This window comes from Cydia strobilella, chromosome 6, assembly GCF_947568885.1.
Source record: "Cydia strobilella chromosome 6, ilCydStro3.1, whole genome shotgun sequence".
Lineage (NCBI taxonomy): Eukaryota > Metazoa > Arthropoda > Insecta > Lepidoptera > Tortricidae > Cydia > Cydia strobilella.
Genome location: NC_086046.1, coordinates 11,723,746 through 11,745,778, shown reverse-complemented (window position 1 = coordinate 11,745,778; position 22,033 = coordinate 11,723,746). Strand labels below are relative to the sequence as shown.

General features: G+C 38.3%; 1 protein-coding gene across 1 annotated transcript in view; it reads left to right on the top strand.

Moving 5' to 3' along the window:
- Positions 1–4,796: 4,796 nt before the first annotated feature.
- Positions 4,797–22,033, top strand: part of LOC134742130 (nuclear pore complex protein Nup154) — a 26,997-nt gene continuing 9,760 nt past the window's right edge. The window contains exons 1-16 of the mRNA XM_063675091.1: positions 4,797–4,963; positions 5,077–5,214; positions 5,401–5,557; positions 6,028–6,261; positions 7,150–7,328; positions 7,829–8,100; positions 8,301–8,432; positions 11,404–11,531; positions 11,929–12,120; positions 13,817–13,959; positions 14,691–14,868; positions 15,091–15,452; positions 20,103–20,241; positions 20,696–20,810; positions 20,939–21,095; positions 21,287–21,373. Coding sequence (XP_063531161.1) covers positions 5,077–5,214; positions 5,401–5,557; positions 6,028–6,261; positions 7,150–7,328; positions 7,829–8,100; positions 8,301–8,432; positions 11,404–11,531; positions 11,929–12,120; positions 13,817–13,959; positions 14,691–14,868; positions 15,091–15,452; positions 20,103–20,241; positions 20,696–20,810; positions 20,939–21,095; positions 21,287–21,373 — 2,613 coding nt within the window. The 5' untranslated portion in view covers positions 4,797–4,963. The remainder of the gene's footprint in view (positions 4,964–5,076; positions 5,215–5,400; positions 5,558–6,027; positions 6,262–7,149; positions 7,329–7,828; positions 8,101–8,300; positions 8,433–11,403; positions 11,532–11,928; positions 12,121–13,816; positions 13,960–14,690; positions 14,869–15,090; positions 15,453–20,102; positions 20,242–20,695; positions 20,811–20,938; positions 21,096–21,286; positions 21,374–22,033) is intronic.

Here is a 22,033-nt window from a genome sequence, read left to right as displayed (position 1 = left end):
AATAAACAATATAAATATCTCTGTTTACAAAAATTTTATTTTTTCAACACGACAATTGACTACATTTCATATTTTGTGAATTCGAAGGCTGTTTCGAGAAAAGGGTGTTACAATTCAATTATTTATTTCAGGCAAATGCCCATATAATTTGTTAGTAATACAATTAAATTAATCTTAATATGCTAATGTTAGTAAACACACATTAAATTACAAATAAAAATATATATCACATTTAACTATTTACATAATGAAGACTGCCACATTCCAAACACTACTGCTGTACATGCAACAGCATCCAGTGGTGTTGGAACGGGCAGTCTAGCCTCTCGGCCAGCACATGCAACAGACTGTTGGAGCTACCGCGCAACCTCCGCATCAGTGAGGCAGTACGCTTACGCATTATGGCCTGGAATCCATCAGTTCGAGCCTCCGCAAACATACCTGATGCACTGCAGAAGCGCGGCAGACCCAACAGCCCATTAAACCCATTATTATATTGTACTCTCAGGGTGTTGAGAGTACTCTGCGTATATCTTACCCACAGGCTGCACGTGTAGAAGCTCTGGCAGTAGGCCTTAAACAATGTTATTTTGACTTCTTTTGTACACCGTGCAAACCTGCGGGCAAGCATATTACAACGCACAGCCATGGAGCGTCTCTCCCTTTCCACGTCTGTGCCATCTGAGAGGCCCGCAGTCACCCAATGGCCCAAGTATTTGAACTCTGACACTTGTTTGAGTTCACTGCCGTACAAGTAGACGGGGGGTACTGTCCCAACAGTACCACCACGCGGCTTAAAAACAAGGAGCTCGCTCTTGGTTATATTATACCTGAGCCCATGTGCAACTGCGTGCAGCTTTCTAAGTGCACTAATCGATGGACTCAGCAACACCATGTCATCAGCATAACTGATGTTATTGAAGCATACGCCATCAATTGAACAACCGACCTTGGCATTGCTGAGCTCACCGATTAATCCGTTCACATATAGGTTGAACAGCTTTGGCGAGGTTAACCCCCCCTGACGAACACCGCAATTCAACCTATATGCGTCAGATAACTCTCCTGCCCATCTAACACAGTTTGTTTGGTTGGCATACCAAAACTTAAAAAGTTGTACTATTTCAGACGGCAGATCTGTCTCACGACGCAACTTGTGCCACAACACTTCATACGAGACCATATCGAAAGCCTTCGTTAAATCTAAGAAACACGCATAGACCGGCGTTTTTCTATCCGTGTAGTACCGAACGGCGCGCTTGAGGCACAGCACAGCGGTTTCCGTCGATAGCCCGGGTTTGAAACCGAACTGAGCATCGTGGAGCTTCAGGTGCTTAGTTAAAAGACTATCAAGCAAGCCGTCCAGCACTTTGGCAACAGTGGTGGCTAACGATATAGGTCTGTAGTTGCCTCTGTCAGACAAATCCCCCGTCTTATTCTTCACAAGTGGGACAACTATAGTGCGCATGAGGTCCCCAGGCAGATACGCATGTCCCAGACAAATGGTGAACAGCAGAGCTAAAACCCTAGGCAGATGAATCCCCGCATGTCGAAGGTGCTCGATGCTCAAGCCGTCATGCCCCGGTGATTTACCTCTGGTCATGTTCTTAATCACTGCCGCAACGTCACTCGCAGTAAAAAGGTGAAGGTAACGACTTTGGCTACCAGGAGCGGCATGAGCATCGCGCACCTCCTCAGGCGACAGCACCGCTGGTACAACCTTAAAGTGTTTAGCAAACATTTGTGCTATTGCCTTCGACTCGCTCACGCCACCGACGCTAATGGGAAGACTTGATTTGGGACTCAGCTTAGCAGTCTCCTTCCAAAAACCCTTGAAATTTTTAGATGCATGACGTGATGCTAGGATGTCCATCTTAATTTGTTCCTGGTTTACTTGACACCATTTAAGGCGAGCTTTAAACCGTTTACGCTTTTCACACATCATGTCATAACAAGGACCTTCAGATGGCTTACCTTGCATCACCCACGCCTGAAAATAAAGCCTAGCCTCACCATGACCGTCCCTGACGTGCTTGTTCCACCCGATGACCCGTTGCTGCGGCCGTCGTTTCACCTTGGCTGTCCGTTCCGCTGCCCCACACAAAATATCTATAACTTTGTGATACAACGAATCTATTATTTTAATATGCTCTAAGTCAGAACACATACCATGGCTACATTGTATAAGCTGCTCGGGCATATCAATACTTTTTAGGCGCTCATTACATAAGGTCATGTATTCATCAATCTGTGGGCCCTCTCTCACACCCCAAAAAACAGTATTCGTTGACCTGTCAATAAACTGTCGCTTTGGTTTTAGAGTGCTAAAGTTACACGTAATTTCAAGTGGGAAATGGTCAGACCAATACGTGTCATAACGTACTATAATCTCGTTACGAACTAAAAAAAAGTCTGAATTTTTTCTGCATTATCTAATTTTAGAAAATCTCATAACTAGGGTGAACCGGAAGTTGACGTCACACGTCACTTTTCTGGCACAATAAAGAGAGACCTTTTGATACTCTCCACTCCGCTCCAGTCAGTAGGCTCATTTCGCGATTTCGTTGCGCCGCTACAAGTATATGCGGCCCTTAGCACTCACCAGTTCTGGTGCTCAATGGTTGCCGCGCACCGCTACCGTACGGAACGGATAATTTCTATGAAAGCAATAAATTACTGATTACTGATTACTGATAAACATTATCGGGACATTCTTACACGGTTTGACTAAGTCCCACGGTAATCTCAATAAGGCTTGTGATGTGGGTACCGAGACAACGATATATATAATATACAAAATATACCTAAATACATAGAAAACTAATAATAATAATAATTTATGATACATTTTATATAGCCAAATTTTATAGATTTTGTATTAGGTAAATGACCTATGTATAATCTGACATTTCCGACAGTAATGCAGTCGGCAGTATTGTCGTGCTGCAATACTGCTGCAGTCGAAAGCATTTATTATTAGGTACTGCAGGAAATTTCAAAATCTGTTAAAGTATAGCCGGTCAAACAAGTTTATCAGTAGAAAAAGGAGCGAAATTCAAATTTCCTATGGGACGATGACCGTTCGCGTCTCCATTTTTTAAATTTGCCGCTCTTTTCTATTGACGGAAATTGCTTGACAGAGTATAGTAGGTACGTTAACCATATACCATACTAATACTTACACACTTAAATCTTTCCCGGTTCACACAAGTGCCGAGTTTCTGGCAACGAAACACTTTACAGGGTGGAGGGTTTAGTCTGTAGGCGGCTAAATCTCCAGAGCAGTTGAGTCGGGCATGCTGCCGTATACCGGGCCGGCAGTATCCAATGAGGATTACCTCCACCTCTGACAAAAAAAAAGACGGTACTCGCTTCGGACAGTTCCATGTGCCAACCCTAGCGGTAGCCACGCCTATACCACGCCTTTCAAAAGAGCTCGGTCCAATCAGCAAGTTTAGGCAAGTTTGGTATACCTAAACAGGAGTTTTGTTTAGTTATACCTACAATGAACCTTTTGTACGTAGTACTATTATTTATTCTGTCAATTCTGTGTTCCAGTATCCAAATTCCAAATCTATAGTTTGGCAAGATATTTTCCCTCAATAGTAATCAATCAATCAAAATATTTATTGTTGGTCATGAGCTACAGAGATGTTATTCTAATGTACTACAACGGTCTTCATGTCCTGCCTCAGAGAGGCGTCAATATGGAAACTTAATTCTAAATGAGATCATTTATGTAAATATATTAACTTATGCTACACATTACAAAATTGGTAAAAGGCGGCAAATTAAAAAAAAATTGGGCTTCTTGAATTTGGGTTCGCCAGAGCATAGGCCATGCCCGAAATGAAAGCACATTTTTCTGAGGGCCTACCGCGAACCACGTTCGACGTGTTGCCTCCCCCTTACGTACGAATTTACAATTGCGACCAAGGGCCTGACACTCTTTGATAGAGAAAGATAGTCTTATTGCGATTCCTATAAGAGGAAAGAGAAAATAGTGCCATGCATTGTCCTTATCACCGACAGCATCAGGGTTTTTTTCCATGGTCGGGTTATGGCAGCATAGGTAGGAGGCGATGGCGAAATACCGAAATTTATAAGAGTGAAAGAGAAAAAGGATTATGCTGCCATACATTAACCTGTCAATACATGAATATGTCTTTCTCTTAACCCTGGTCGCTTGGTTTCATGTCTATAACTACTATATATACTATGTCTATGATTGCGACAGAGAGGCAACACGTCGAACGTGGTTCGCGGTAGGCCCTCTGATGGCCGGGCTGAGCTTTCCGTTTCACGAAATATCAGAACATCGTAAATATTCGTAAACAAATCGTCAACAATATTTGAAATCTAAAAAAATACGAATGCCCAAAAACACTTGTTACCAATATAGTTAAAAATAAAAATAAATATAATTCCTCAATCGATATTTCTATAGTCTGTCAAGCCATTTCCAAAAAAAGCAGCAAATTAAAAAAATGTAGGCGCGATTATCGTCCCATAGAATTTCGCACGTTTTTCTACTGACAAATTTGTTTCACAGACTATATATATTATAGAAAAAATGTCGTTAACGAAGTTTCTGCTTTTAAGGCTATAACACACCATCGCACCGCACCAAGGTCATTGTGTGACGTACTCATAAGTAAGGGCGAGTAAGCAATATCTCGTTCTTGCGGACACACATTATAACGGACGTTAACTAGCGAGCTAGCAACACTTGCTAAAAAAAATGTTTTGTTATAGTGGCAGCATTGTACAATACTTCAGATTCAGAGATTCAGACGACAGACATTATTAACTGTCGCATGATAAGTTCAAATTTTGTATATTAATGTATTGTTTTTATTTAAATTGTAAAATTTATAGACTGGGGACCTTATAAAAGTGTTTTACGTTTTCTAGTAAATAGTTGTTAATTAGGGAGCAATAAGTTGAATGTTATAATTAAAAGGTAATGTTGATTGTATTTTTGACAGTTTAGATGGTCAAACTAACCTAAAAAGTAAAAACAAAAATTATGTTTCATGATTTGTTTGTGATAGGTATTGTGATTATATTCCGTAGATGCCAAGTGCTGTGGGCATAGTTGATACTTCACACCCTGCCAACAATATCAAGATGCAACTTGAGTGTTTAGAATTGGCCGGGTGCACCCTGGACCGGCACATAAACGCCGATAATTCCCGCCCTTCCTTTTTAGAGGTATGTTTTAATCGTTAGCTCAGTTTTACACAACATTTCGTGAAAATTAGACCTTCCGTCTTAAACAAAAGGGAATTTATAAACAATTGAACAATATACTAAGCGTTTAACCTCCCTGGACTATGGTGTGTCTACTTACAAGGTTTACTACTAAAATGTTTTGGTGTTTATCTTTATACCCTGTAGATAACTGGGATAGCAGCTCAAAGAGTGCCAACATGCAGTGGTCTAAATGCCGGGGACTACAGAAATCTGGCTGCTCTACTCAATCATCCAAATTTGTCCCAGCTCAAGACACTCAACAAGGTTCCATTACCACCAGAAATTATGGAACACTTTGCACGTATCCTTTGCATTGTTCATCTTCAATCTTAACAAATTAAGTTTAATTTCATCTTAATTGTCTTATTACACATTAATTAGGGTTTCAGTAAATAAATAAAAATGAGATTTGATTTGGCTTCCTATAAGTCCTTCTCCTCCTCCTTCCTTTAAATTGATTACTAATAAGTAAATGTAATTAGCCTAGAATAATATTACTATTGTGTGCCCTTACAGGGTGTCATGATCTGACTTTATATTATGTAACACCTATTATGTACATGACAATACAATAAATAAATGATAAATAAATAAATAAATAAAAAGGATGCTTGATAGTGATGTTGCATTTTGCACGTTAAGTAAATAAACAAAGTATAAATGTTCTTGATAGGACTACTTTCATCTAAATCAAGTAACCTCATGTTCAATTCCTATTAAAGCTTATGTCAGATAGTTGTTAAAATATGTATCCTTAAAACATTTTACCAGATATGCAATGTCATTGTCTAATGGGAGTCTTTCCAGAAATAAGTAGAGTGTGGCTAACAATAGACAGTAACATCTATGTGTGGGCCTTCGAGCATGGCACTGATGTGGCCTACTTCGATGGACTAGGAGAGACCATAGTCAGTGTGGGCCTGATCAAACCCAAGCCTGGAGTATTCCAAAACTTTGTTAAATATTTGCTAGTACTGACAACAACTGTTGAAATTGTAGTTTTAGGTAAGATATATATTATTATTATTATTATTTAATAAGCAAGCAGGCAGTTATGGCAACTGATATGGCCTGTATCCAGTAATCATAAAGATATATATCATTAACACAACAATATTATTATATATTGTATTTTTTTTATAAATAGATCTAAACAGCAAACCCCTCACTTTCCACCAACGAGAATATAATAAGATAAGAGCGGTACTGTCATAGTAAATTTTGTAGCCTCAGTAAATTCACTGCCATCTATCAACACACTATTAAAACTAAAAATGAAGATGTATAAAAATACCATAAAATTTATTTATATATGGATAAATGATTTTTTTATTTGCTTTAATATTTTTTATATGATTTGTCCCATGTTCTTTCACTGCGTTAAAATTGTTCAATAACAAACCAAACTGTCAACACCATCTATTCGAGAGTAGGCCAAAGGTAGTGGCGCCATCTGTTCGAGAATCAAATTTTCTTGATCCTGTATCATGTTATTATTTACAACGACGGGACTTAATCGCGTAAAATAGTTTTAAATTTACCTCTGACGTTTCGAGGACGGAGGAGGTAAATTTAAAACTATTTTACGCGATTAAGTCCCGTCGTTGTAAATAATAATGAGTAAAAATCGTGAAAGTTTAAATCTGTATCTTGTATCCATCTATTACAGAGTTATATCTGTCTTTGCTTTCCACTAATGCAATATTGGGTCAGCTATGTGAATTCAAATCTAAATCTTGAACTTAGGTCGTTTTGGCTAGCAACTTAGATTCCTGGGAGTTGAGGTGTTAAGCCCCATTAACATTGATCTTGAGTGTACTTCATGCATGCTCAAGGCGGATCTAAGCATTCACCATCTTCACTAGATAATAATATGTACTTTTTCATTTGCAGGAGTAACATTTTCTTCAAGCAAAAATGAAGGTGATAATTTTGAGGAAATGCACTTAGTCCCCGAGCCTGTGTTTGTCCTACCCACAGATGGTGTGTCAATGATGTCTGTCAAATCTACAGCTAATGGTAGAATTTTTATGGGAGGTAAAGATGGGTGTCTTTATGAAATAACTTACCAAGTAAGTATTATTGTATTTTCATCCATACTAATATTATAAATGCGAAAGTCTGTCTGTCTGTCTGTCTTTCTGTCTGTGTGTTCCCTCTTCACGCTTAAACCGCTGAATCGATTTAGATGAAATTTGGCATAGAGATAGGTTGAGTCCCTGAGAAGGACATAGGATAGTTTTTATCCCAAAAATCATCCCTTAACAAAGTTAAAAGCGGGGTGGAATTGAGATAATTAATGAAGTGCCTGCTAATTTGTGTGCATAATATGCTCAAATTGAATTGCTATGAGATTTTTTCCAGGCGCTATACTTACTTTAGCTGCTGCTACTAAGTCCATGCAGACGAAGTCGCGGGCAAAATCTAGTACTTTGATGAAAATACTACAAAAACACACAATTTTTTGTGGATAATTGACCAAGCGTTAGTGAAAAAAGTATTTGTATGTGGAATTGTGGAGATAGTTTTAAATAATGCATTACACTTAATAATTTAACTTATTATGTTTCAGGCTCAGTTAGGGTGGTTTGGTAAACACTGTCAAAAGATAAACCATTCAACCAGTGCCCTTTCATTCCTGGTGCCATCCTTCCTAAATGCAGCCCTGTATGATGAAGATCCTATAGTTAAAATTGAAGTAGACAATTCTCGTAACATTCTGTACACATTGAGTGAGAAGGGATGCATAGAAATATTTGATTTGGGGCAAAAAGGAGACAGTCTTAGCAGGGTGGTCAGACTGACACAAGGAAAGATCGTGTCTTCTGCAGTTGATATAGTGAAGTAAGTAATATTTAAATATTGGAGAGCTCTTGGACAAATATCACAATATAATAAGACATTGTAGCACAGGTTTCAATTACTTGAACAAAATATGCATAAAAAGTGACCAACAACACATAAATTGGTGATAGTAGATTGGAAACTAATTGCTGTGCCTCTTTTTTCATTAATTCAGTTAATATATATATATATATTTTTAGAACTCTAGAACCAACAAACTTCAAACCTGTGATAGCAATCTCAGCCGTTGATGAGTCGGAATCCGAACATTTCAATTTAGTTGCCGTCACTCAATCTGGGGCACGGCTGTACTTCACCACTGAAGGAGGAGAGTAAGTACAACTATAATCCATTTATAATTATTAGTTATACTACCTACCTAAGGAACAATAACTGAAAAAAAAAGTAATGTAAGTGACAGAACATGAATAAGATTTTAGCCATTGGACAAACCCTGAAATCCCACGTAGGGTTACTTCTCAGGAATGCTCTAACGTTAATATGGGGCATTTTCTATGAAAAGGGACCTTATTGTCGATGGCGCTTACGCCGCACAGCGTCGCGCGGCATTGTATTTATATCGGAGCGTCGTTAATAATGGCGTAAGCGCCATCGACAATAAGGTCCCTTTTTATAGAAAATACTACATATTTTTTTAATTAGAACAAAAGATAAAAAAAAAACAAATATTCAAACCAAAGTTATTTCCAATAATCGGCAAAAAAAAGAAACATACTGTATTAATCATTGGCAGTGCTTTTGACAATGGGGTTGGCAACTGTCAAAGGTTTGCAGAGATGGCGCCATCATAGCTTGCCCCTTTTTCTATGAGATTTGGCTTAAAGGGCTGGCATCCGGGGCATTAAAAAAACAAAAAATTGACACAATTCTAGGGATTGACAAGGGCAAGCTATGCTGGCGCCACTGCTAATTATTTCGACCGGCCAACCCCATTTGTTCAAAATGTGCGGCAATGATGACATTTGTCAAAAGTCAGAATAAGATTAGATAGTGTCATAAATAAAAAAGATAATCAAAAAGGACGAAGAAGGTTTCATACTATTTATTACCTCACCTGGGCTAGCACATGATTGGCGCGAGAGTATCTCGCCGCGACATAGACTACCCGTCCCCCTTTAATTCATACAGTTAGTAGAAGACGGGACGGGACGGTAGTCTATCTCGCGGCGAGATACTGTCGCGCCAATCATGTGCTCGGCTCACTGGAGCTACTAACACTTACAGGTTGCTCCAAAGCAAAAAATCGTAATTTGTTAAGCGCATTGTTATGATACGTTGTATACTGATTCTAAATACCCTAATGCATATGTACATTTCGACTAGGGACCGGACAACCCTTTCCGCGATAAAACCCTTTCAATGGGCGTCCCTTAAACACGGCTAACACATTGAAAGACTTTCCCTTTTGAACTGCAAGCCCATTCATACCCCTACCTTTGACTAACCCTTACCGAAAAGCTAACCAAAAATAAGGCTAGCCCTTAATAAGGGTTACCCTTATCTTTAAGCACTTTTTATAAAGGTTTCCCTTTGCGTGAAAGAGACAGGATTAGTATATATCTACGCTAGTGTATGAAAAGGAAAGAAAATACGTGCCTACTCAAAGAACGCCGCCGACGATCGCTCGGATTTGAAGTAATGTGTGCTTTATGAACAAGGTAGACGACTTAAATTAGCACGCCTATATTCTAAAAGGGAAGCCCTTTATAAGGCTAACCCTTATAAGCAATATGGAAGGTGTTGGTGAGCGGATGATAAGGGTTTTGTAAGGGTATTTGGGCTACCGATTACTCAAATGTGTTAGCTTTATATAAGGGTTTTTAATAGCAAAATGAAAAGGTTTCGTCTGGCAAAGGGTATGGTGAGTTAAGCCTTATGCAATACCCTTATAAAACCCGGATAAGGGATAGCGGGCCGGTCCCTGATTTCGACTGTGCCCAATGGCTAGGGACAGCCTGTATATTAAATATATTTTTTTAAATCTACATAAAATGTTAAAGTATAAATACCTATCCTGAATGTTGTAAAAAGGATTGTTAGTTATCTAGACTAGATAGGAGTAAAGATAAGTGTGTGTAGACTTTATTGGTTAATATAGTTATATACCCGTTGTAAGAAACTAAAATTAATCGTAATTTTCCGTGGGCGCCATCATTTGGTTTAAACCTCGGGTGTTATAGGCAAATAGATACTTCTGACCTGGTTGTGTTCAGCCCACGTTGGTAGAGCTCGAGGGAACGGCTCTGCTGATATTTGGTATGTTTCAGCGTGGCAGCAATCTTGAATGCGGTCCAGACACAAGAATGCTGTAGGGAGCTGTGGTATAAGCTTTCGGCAATAGTTATTTGTGCAGCATTTTGAGTCCCGAGAAAGCGAAAGATTAAGTTAGAATCTTGAGCGTAGCGAGGGACTCAAAAACACGAGATGTAAAATAACTTTGCTCTTGCACAATAACGTGTTGCACATATAATTATTCACCTCAGTAGTGAGAACATATAAAATGTATTTCGAATTACACAGAAGAATACAGAGAAATAAAAATCGCATTTGTAATAGAAGTATGAAGTGGCAGTTCATGGCGTTCACTAAATTAAAAAGCTACTTTGTTTCACTCCCTGGAGTGAGGAAAGTCGCACTTTCGAGTGACGAAAGTAGGCTTGTTCGAGCTGCTGAGGTGAAAAAGTTTTTTTTCGTTAGAACGATAACCACACGATAGAAATAGTAGTAGTAGTAGTTAGATAGTTCTCCTGGCCATTTTCCGCGAGTCCATATAATAATCCCTATTTTACTTGAAAAACGCCAGAGGGTATAACTACTCTAACCAGCTTAGCTCCTCCGCAAAGTCTAGCCAATCTAGCCATGGTTGGAGATTGCTGCTTCGTGTAGGGTGCTCGGAGGTCCTAGGTGGTTCACTATTAGCAATCTAGTAGGGGTAGAATTAGTCAGTAGATCAAAACTAATATATCTATTGCAGAGTAGTGTGGTAGATTATTTGTAGTATTAGGTCATGACCGAGACAAGATATTAGGAGAAATCTAGCTTGGCTGGGGTTAAAATCACGCGCATGTGCGTCTACATGGTGTCTCTTACTTCACTGAGCGAGATATACCTATAAGTTTCGGATTTCCAAATTAATTTCCAAACATGCCCAGGAAGTTTTTTGTGTGTACTTATACATATTGAACATATTAATTAATTTTAAACGAATACAACGTAAAAATACGGTGTACCTAAATATGTTAAAGGATGCCAATGTATAAAAAAATGATGTACTAATTGTAGTGCCGGGCAAGGAGGCCCGTCGCGGCCGCAGTACCTCACGCTCCTGCACGTGCGCCTGCCCCCGGGCTTCACGCCCAACGCTTCGGTGCTCAAACCCAAGCAAGTTCACAGTGCCGTCTATGAGAATGGTAATTTACTTCTATCTATATAAATAAGATCAAGCTATCTTTAACAAATTTTTATGTGCCTCTAAATCCAGAGGATTTTGCTTATTCGTCTTATGACATTACGTGACACGATATTGTTATGTTATGGTATAGGAAAGCTAACTTTTCTGACGACACGATATAGTGACAGTGAGAGTTAAGGGGCTAAGAAGGACATCACAAAAAACCCTGTTCAACTTCTCAAAACATTGTAAGTTGGTAGTATTCAATACAGAAATTATAATTCATGAAAATGTTTAATTACAAAGTTACTAAATAATAATATAAATATTATCTTGTTTTGTAAATAATTGAGGTATTAATATGTATATAGACGGAGTTACGGTATTATGTAAGTTGTGTCTGTCTGTACGAACAGGAACTCTGCTGATGGTGTGCTCCGCCGGCGGAGGCGAGGCGGAGACCCTCTGGTGCCTGTCTCGAGCCATTCCCGGGGCTGGGTTCAGCGAGGCTCACACGCTGCTCGCGCTCGACGGGCCCGCCTGGGCGCTCACGGCGCTGCCCTCCCACCAGACCGCATATCTATCCCCAGCTTTATTGACGAAGAAAGGTAATGTCTCGCAGTATTTATGTTTACAGGAGACAATAAAGACTAGAAGAGAGGTTTGATATCACGGAATTAAAGCTAATTCAATGTAATACTTTCTAAAGTTTTTCGCGTAATATGAGAAATAAAGGATATATTTTTTAAATTTATTACTTAACCATTAATTTGAAGTCAAAAAATAACTTGTTTTATTAGGTAACTACAATAAAATAAAACTTAGTAAGTAAAAATTGTCAATTACACTGTAAGAGTTTAAAGATAAAAATTGATACCTATCTAGGTCATTCATTTACAAATTTACGTTTACAATTGGGGCATTTTCTATGAAAAGGGACCTTATTGTCGATGGCGCTTACGCCGCACAGCGTCGCGCGGCATTGTATTTATATCGGAGCATCGTTTATAATGGCGTAAGCGCCATCGACAATAAGGTCCCTTTTTATAGGAAATACCACAATTATAAATGTAATTAGTTTCCAAATCCTGATGATGGAATATGGATGGATAGGGTGTGAACAGGAACTCCTTGATTTGACAAGTTTTCGTAACCGATATTTAATTATATGTAACGCTGACATCCATTTTAGTAACTAAAGAAGATATAGTAAAATAAAATAAAAAAGCCCTTTATTCAGTTTAAAAACGGTTACATATAAATTTGAAAAATAAAACTTAAACTTAAAATTAGTGTATTAATTACATGAATCCCTAGTGGGTAAAGGCCTCCTCCAGTGCTGCCCATTTTACAAGAAGATATTTTACTGTTAACCAAATTTTTTATGAAATAAGATTATTGCTCTTATTTTTTTTATCAGTGGAAGTAGTTTTATAAACAATATGGGGCATTTTCTATGAAAAGGGACCTTATTGTCGATGGCGCTTACGTCGCACAGCGTCGCGCGGCATTGTATTTATATCGGAGCATCGTTAATAATGGCGTAAGCGCCATCGACAATAAGGTCCCTTTTTTATAGAAAATACCACATATGATTAAAAAAACCTGCACTTGTTAATTTAGAAATATTAGTTAAACTACTTTTAAGAAGGAAAATATAGGGAACACTTAAACGTCACAATGAGTGACACAATAAGACACAAAGAATGTATAATAGAATGTAGGATTGAAAAACATTTGAGTAACCTAAAGATCATCATATGAACTTTAGTTTTTCCTTCTGTTATGGTATTTATGTAATTGCCAGTGCCACCAACCACCAACTTATTTCCACTTCTGTTCTCAATCATCGTCATATAAAATACCTATCTTCTTTTCTTACCTTAATCTACAACTTTTTCATTTGTTCTGTTCAACTAATACCTTCCATCCGCCGCCTTTACCTATTGTCTAAAACCCATAACTCGTGCTGAGTTTAGGTGCATATTGTTTTCCCGGATCCGGTAGCTCGTAAATAGTCTCGGATCCGCTGGACCGGATTGCAATCTCTAGAAGTGACCCTGCCTGTGAAGTCGATGGTCCTGGGTTCAAATCCCGGGGAGGGGCATTTATTTGTGTGATGAACACAAATACTTGTTTCTGAGTCATGGGTGTTTTCTATATATATTTATCTATATAAGTATGTATATCGTCGCCTAGCAGCCATAGTACAAGCTTTGCTTAGTTTGGGGCTAGGTTGATCTGTGTAAGATGATGTCCCCTAATATTTATTTATTTAACTTAGACCTTTTTGCTTGTCGTCAGACCCTTGGAGCGTGTCTCGCTGGGCCGTGGTGACGGGGTGCGGCGCGGCGTGCGTGGCGGCGGGCGCGGCGCCCGACGTGCTGCGCACTTTACTGCGCGACTGTCGCGGGCCCGACGCGCAGCCCGTCAAGGACTTCTTCCAGGTGAGTGCTGTACACCCGGCGGCGCCCGACGTGCTGCGCACTTTACTGCGCGACTGTCACGGGCCCGACGCGCAGCCCGTCAAGGACTTCTTCCAGGTGAGTGCTGTACACCCGGCGGCGCCCGACGTGCTGCGCACTTTACTGCGCGACTGTCACGGGCCCGACGCGCAGCCCGTCAAGGACTTCTTCCAGGTGAGTGCTGTACACCCGGCGGCGCCCGACGTGCTGCGCACTTTACTGCGCGACTGTCACGGGCCCGACGCGCAGCCCGTCAAGGACTTCTTCCAGGTGAGTGCTGTACACCCGGCGGCGCCCGACGTGCTGCGCACTTTACTGCGCGACTGTCGCGGGCCCGACGCGCAGCCCGTCAAGGACTTCTTCCAGGTGAGTGCTGTACACCCGGCGGCGCCCGACGTGCTGCGCACTTTACTGCGCGACTGTCACGGGCCCGACGCGCAGCCCGTCAAGGACTTCTTCCAGGTGAGTGCTGTACACCCGGCGGCGCCCGACGTGCTGCGCACTTTACTGCGCGACTGTCACGGGCCCGACGCGCAGCCCGTCAAGGACTTCTTCCAGGTGAGTGCTGTACATCCGGCGGCGCTTCTTCCAGGTAAATGAGGCTCGTTACCGATTTAGTTTTTTCTTTAAAGTTAAGTAGGTAGGTCTTGACGAGGTTTGAGCCCATGAATTTTTAAAATGTTTGTATTCCAAACTTAACTTTCTTTTTCTAGCTGCACGGTGTAGACCAGGCGTGCGCCTGCGCGTTGTACCTGGCTTGTGAAGAGACGAACAGCGGAGATATGTCCATAAGCGAGTGGGCGACCCGCGCCTTTTTCCTCTACGGCGGGCAGGTCACACAACACCCGCAGCCCATGTTCCAGCCCAACTCGCAAATGGCGTCCACGATAGGTCAGTAAATTTAACTGACTGACATAGATTATATTTTTAACCAACTTCAATTAAGGAAGAAGTTTTATAAAAAAAATCCGTATTCGAGTTCAAGTTTTTAAGCTCCAGTAGTCTTCAAAATGTTTTACTCTGGGGTCACGGCCCAAGTCTTTTGACTCTTCGGCTTTTTTCCGGCCCGATTGTATAGACGCTTTAGTATTTTTTTTTGTTTATCCATTTTAGCTTCACCTAAGTTTTCTCCACGTCAAATGTCAACGCCCATGAACGCGCCGAAGGGCCGGCCGAACCAGTTCCCACAAAGCCCAACCGGCAACTTGAATCAGTCGTACCAACAGAGCCAACTGAACCGCTCATACCCACGATCCCCTGGCCAGCAGATGATGCCACAGTACCCTCAGAGTCCGGGCTTCAACCAGAGTTTTGGGGCCAATGTGACCCAACAAGTGAGGGACCCGAGCTACCCCATTCAGTTTGAGTTCAGTGCAAAACACAATGGAGCGTATATTTATATTGGCAAGATTCTGTCCCCAATTTGGAACCAGAAATGCGTCGCAAAATCGCAAACGCCTGATAAGAAGGAATTTGTAAGTACTTTTTTCAAGAACAATTTTATTATTATTCTAGAAGATACATGGGTAGTATACTAAAGGTTTCTGTAATGAGCCACTAAAGATAACGCAGTGAAAGAAAACGTATATTGTGTAAAAATGTGTCTCTTTGTGTATTTTTTGAGGTACAATTTATTTATGATGTATTTGTGTGTATTTTAGGAATACCGGCAGTTAGAAAATTGTATGTATCGACGTACAATTTTCTATTTTTTTTTTTTTTATAATTTTAACGCGAGAAATTCTTCGTGTTGGAATTTTATACGTCTTTCAATGTGCGCTCATTCGACAACAAAGTTATAGAGTAAGACCAAGAAAAGTCTGCAGCGGTTGATAAAAAGTATTGTTTTAAAATCAGTATGTGACAACACCACAGAAAATGGATTAATAGTCATACTTGTTATGAACAAAATGCTGCACTTCATGATAAAAGCAAGCCGCTTTGTACAGTGATAGTAGGGACCAAACTAAGCAATTTGACCCGCAGCAGCGGCAGTTTCACCCCTTAGGAACAGAGATGGCGCCACTTATTTAAAAAATATTTCAAAAACTTCTACAAACTAAACCAATTATTTATTGTGTAATATTTTGACATTATATTTCTGTGATATTTTGGTGGTAGTGTATACATTGTTAGTCTCTAATTGTACTTGTAAATAAATATTGTAAATATTGCATGCCTTCTGTTTGGTAGAACATAAGACACGCTTCTTTTAAATGTTTATCTACTTATGTAATACTATGTTCTTGCAATAAATAATTGATTGATTGATTGATTGATTGATTGATTGATTGATTGAATGAACCGATTTAAATATTTAATATCTCAAATGAAAGCTCATTATATACATTACATTTAAAAAAATATATAAAAAATATATACTGAATACTTTTGACAAAAAACGGCATCTTAAGTTTTTTTTTTCTCGATTGATAGTTTTTACTTGATTTCTCAAAAAAATGTACGGAACATGAATAGTTTAATGCATGTATATATTACTAAATAAAATAACAAGTATTATAAAAAAAACCCGACACCGATACCTCTCATACTTCACGAAATATGAATGTTTGACTGTGAGTATAAATTTCTTTAAAATATATTTCAAAAAATTCTACAAGCTAAACTACTTGACCGATTTCAATGTTTAATATCTAAAATAAAAGCTCATTATATACATTACTTATAAAAACATACTCAAAAAACATATACTGAATACTTTTGGCAAAAAACGGCATCTTAAGTTTTTTTTCTTACTCGATTGATAGTTCTTACTTGATTTCTTAAAAAAAAAAATTATGGAACATGAATAGTTTAATACATGTATATATTACTGAATAAATAACAAGTATTATAAAAAAACCCGACACCGATACCTTTTATTCTTCAAGAAATATTTAAGTAATTTAAGTTCAATTATGCACGCTCTTACAAATAAATTTATTTAAAAGAAATCTTCAACCGCAGTAAGCGCACTGATTTTAATATGAAATGTGTCATATGAAAAGAAATCACCCAATTTAGTTTAATAAATAAAAAATAAATAAATAAAACCTGAATAAAGTTTTTTCCTGGTGCTGAATTACAAAAAAAATATATAACAAAATAGAAATTATTTTTATTTAAAGTGACTACATTCGTAAACAAAAAACTTAAATGTCCTCTTCGGGTTCACCGGTAGATGTAGAACTGAAAAAGAAAAGTCGTTTTGAAGGACTCGTACCATTCCAATACTACAAAATCACCGATCATACATGAACTGGTTGCTGTAGATTACTGTTGAATTATTTTTGTGCCTAGCTGATTACCATTAAACCTATAATTTTGTGCCAAACCTATAATCAGTGGTCAGTAACTCAGCATGCAAAATATAACCCTGGATTGAAAATTACATTAACTTAATTTTAATTTGTACAGCCACCTTTGCATGATTTACACTGGGCTGTGCATGGTAAGCTGACGCGACGACAGTCGACACCCACAACGCATAGTTTCGCAGCCAGATTGGGAGCCACAATGGTCCAAGAGGCTTAATTGCGACCAAATCGCTGTAACTGCAGACAATTCTGCAGTGCAACTCTCTTTTTCCTTAGTCCATCCCTAAGAAGGTTTACATGGTATGGAAACTTCTGGTCCCAGAGGAGCGTTTCCCCATATATGGCCCGCTTGGTAAGCTGCTCGAAGTGCATGTTTATAGAGAGCAGCTGATGTAGGTGGCAGGCTTGTAACAAGCTTGTTTTTGGAAATTGTAACTATAGCAAAACAATAACACAAATCTAGGGTTACTTTATACTAAAACTAAAATATGTAGGTACACACCTAACAACTGACAAAATCAAAAACTTACAAGTTGACGTACTCCTAATTTCCCGTCTTTTTATAGTGGCCAGAGAAAGGCAGCTTGATCTGAACGAATTCTTCCAGTACGAAAACCAAATTTGTCCACGTTCGTTGTCAGTCAATGGAGGGCTTCGTTCAGGGAACAAATCTCTCGGCCAATTTCAAAGCAGATGATTTGGCCGAGAAATTGGAACCTGCCTACCCTGCCACCTACATCATGCACTTCGAGCAGCTTACCAAGCGGGCCATATATGGGGAAACGCTCTGAAACCAGAAGTTTCCATACCATGTCCATCTTCTAGGGGATGGACTAAGGAAAAAGAGAGTTGGACTCCAGAATCGCGGTAGTTACAGCAATTTGGTCGCAATTAAGCCTCTTGGACCATTGTGGCTGTAAATCTGGCTGCGAAACTATGCGTTATGGGTGTCATCGCGTCAGCTTACCATGTACAGCCCAGTGTAAATTATGCAAAGGTGGCTGTACAAATCAAAAGTAAGTTAATGTAGTTCTCAATCCAGGGTTATTTTGCATGCTGACCACTGATTATAGGTCAGGCACAAAATTATAGGTTTAATGGTAATCAGCTAGGCACAAATATAATTCAACAGTAATCTACAGCAACCAGTTCATGTATGATCGGTGATTTTGTAGTATTGAAATGGTACAAGTGCTTCAAAACGACTTTTCTTTTTCAGTTCTACATCTACCGAAGAGGACATTTAAGTTTTTTGTTTACAAATGTAGTCACTTTAAATAAAAATAATCTCTATTTTGTTATTTTTTTTGTAATTCAGCACCAGGAAAAAACTTAATTCAGTTTTAATTAATTTATTTTTTATTTATTAAAATAAATTGGGTGATTTCTTTTCATATGACACATTTCATATTAAAATCAGTGCACTTACTGCAGTTGAAGATTTCTTTTAAATAAATTTATTTGTAAGAGCGTGCATAATTGAACTTAAATATTTCGTGAAGAATAAAAGGTATCGGTGTCGGGTTTTTTTATAATACTTGTTATTTATTCAGTAATATATACATGTATTAAACTATTCATGTTCCATAATTTTTTTTTAAGAAATCAAGTAAAAACTATCAATTGAGTAAGAAAAAAAACTTAAGATGCCGTTTTTTGCCAAAAGTATTCAGTATATGTTTTTTGAGTATTTTTTTTATAAATAATGTATATAATGAGCTTTTATTTTAGATATTAAACATTGAAATCGGTCAAATAGTTTAACTTGTGAAATTTTTTGAAATATATTTTAAAGAAATTTACACTCACATTCAAACCTTCATATTTCGTGAAGTATGAGAGGTATCGGTGTCGAGTTTTTTGTATAATACTTGTTGTTTATTCAGTAATATGCACATGTATTAAACTATTCATGTTCCATACATTTTTTTAAAGAAATCAAGTAAAAACTATTAATCGAGTAGAAAAAAAAATTAAGATGCCGTTTTTTGTCAAAAGTATTCAGTATATATTTTTTGAGTATTTTTTTAAAAGTAACGTATATAATAAGCTTTCATTTGAGATAATAAACATTTAAATCGGTTCATTGATTTAGCTTGTAGAATTTTTTGAAATATTTTTTAAATAAGTGGCGCCATCTCTGTTCCTAAGGGGTGAAACTTGCGCTGCTGCGGGTCAAATCACTCAGTTTGGTCCCTTCTATCACTGTGCAAAGCGGCTTGCTTTTATCATGAAGTGCAGCATCCGGGCAAAAAATGGCCATAACAAGTATGACTATAAATAGTCTTGGTACTTGTGAAATCTGAATCCCTTAGATAGATAGATAGATAAACTGTTTATTTGTTTGCCACAATACACACAAAATATTCAAATACAGAAATGACATAGGTACACAGAACAATCCAGAAAAAAAATTAAAATTACAACAACAAATAAGTCCCACAGATTTTGACATAATAGAGAAAAAGGAAAAAATACATAAAAATACTGTTTTATACAAATAAAAATCCTGTGTGCGTCGCAGCAAAACAAAAAGGTTCTGGCTCAGTATTATGCTTCACCCATTAGGAAAAGCACTGATTTTCTGCCAGGACCTGATCACGTCAACAAAAAACAGTGGAAAATAATGAAATAGTTTTCTTATGTTTTAATTTCAGTCAATGACATTGTCAGAAAACGTGAATCTACATATTTTCTTACAAAAAGTGCCTTAGGAAAAATGTGTCTACTTTTCAAGTTGATCCCATCGTAAAGAAAATTTGTACACATTGTCAGAAAGAGTTAATGTGTAACTATTTTGTTTTACAGATGTCCAGTCGAGTGACTGGCGAAGACTGCGCGTTCATAGTGCAAAAACTGCAGCGTGTGGCCGCCTTTCTCCTACGCGCCGTGCCTTCGCATCATTCTGATGAAAACTCCTCCTTGCATGCCTTGAAACTGTTTGTCAGTGAGTATACGCCGCTAATATTTGTTTGTAATTATAAACTTTATCCTTTTTCTCGTATGATTATGCGATATCACAGCCAATTAAATAATTTATTACTAAATAGTTAAGTGTATATTGTTTAAATACATTATCAACTCCGCTATTCAATTTTGAGTCCTTGGAGACTAATCGTCAATATTGTAAACAAAAAACAGATTATATTTCTGATAACTCACTACATATGACAATAATTATTTTATTATATTTATTTTATGGTACGTTATTTTAGTTATTTACACGCAACATGTGTCGGAGAACAAACTCTCTTCACTAACACTGATTTGCGTAGACGGCGAGCCGTGGATTGCGGCTCATCAGGATAATAGGATAATACCGGAAAACCATGTCGCTCGTAGTGACTAAAATAGACTTAAACCACGCCAGTTTTAAATTGATTAATTTCATGTTATTTTAGCAATGGCGATAGAGATGCTCAGCCTGTGGAAGGTACTTTGTGAACACCAGTTTCACGTTATCGCGGCGAGTCTACCCCCGGAGCAACAGAGCGCGCTACAGGCTGCCAGCTTTAGGTTTGTTCCAAATTCTAAGTAGATTTAAAAAACAGTCCACTTTTTTGAATGGCGGAGTCATCGGGGATCATGAGCTTAAAGCTTACAGAACCACTAGTATAAAGAATAACCACGACTTTATATAACAGGGAGCTGTTAGTCGGCGGGCAGGAAGTAGCCTGTCTTCTGCTGGATTCTCTTGTGGCCGGTTACCTGCGCGACAACGCGTCCGTGGACGGCATCTCCCACAAACTGAGGCAGCTCTGTCCCACGCTCTATAGGCAGGAAGATGCTACGTGTTCGAAGGTACTGAACTAAATCTTCCTTGAAACTTTAAAAACGACACAAATTAACTACAAAAATGTAAGTAACCCGTTTTAAATATATTTATTGTATATTTCCATAGTTGGTTAGATTTTTGGTACTGGTAGTTAAACTAGCCTATTATAACAAATATTTGTGTAGAATATTTGGCCTTAATTAATGTCTCGTTTCAGGCTAACGAATTATTAATATTCGCCAAGCAACAGAAGAATCCCGCAGAGAGGGAAGAAATGCTGCAAACTGCATTGAAACTCTGTAAGGTAAGATGTGATAATACTTTAAATCTAACAGCCATAATCATAATTGTGTACCGAAGACCTATTAGGGCCTATTTACACTTTGCTACTTGCGTTTGAACGTATGAACTCGCACAAAACACGAATCAATGTTTAACAGGGCCTTATAGCAATTCAACGTGTTCAGTTCTCCCTATGTTCAGCAATTTTTCCTTCCTTTCCTACTTTTTCTCCCGTTTATTGTTTTAACTTTAATTAGACTAAGCAAAGATAGATATAACTCTGTAATAGATGGATACAGTCTAAGGAAAAAACTTGCCTCGAAGATCACGAAAATTTGATCTCGATCAGATGGCGCCACTAGTTTTGGCCTACTCTCGTATAGAGGGCGTTGACGGTTTAGTTTGTTATTTATAATTTTAACGCATATCAGTGAAAGAACATGGGTCAAAATCATATAAAAATAATTAATGCAAATAAAAAAATCATTTATCCATATTTAAATACATTTTAACGTATTTTTATATATTTAGTTATATATTTATTTTTAGTTTTAAAGTATGTCGATAGATGGCAGTGAATTTACAGTGGTTACAAAATTTACTATGACAGTTCCGCTCTATCTTATTATATCCTCTTTGGACCAAGGTAACCCCGCCACTGTTTAAGTCCCATTCGAACCAT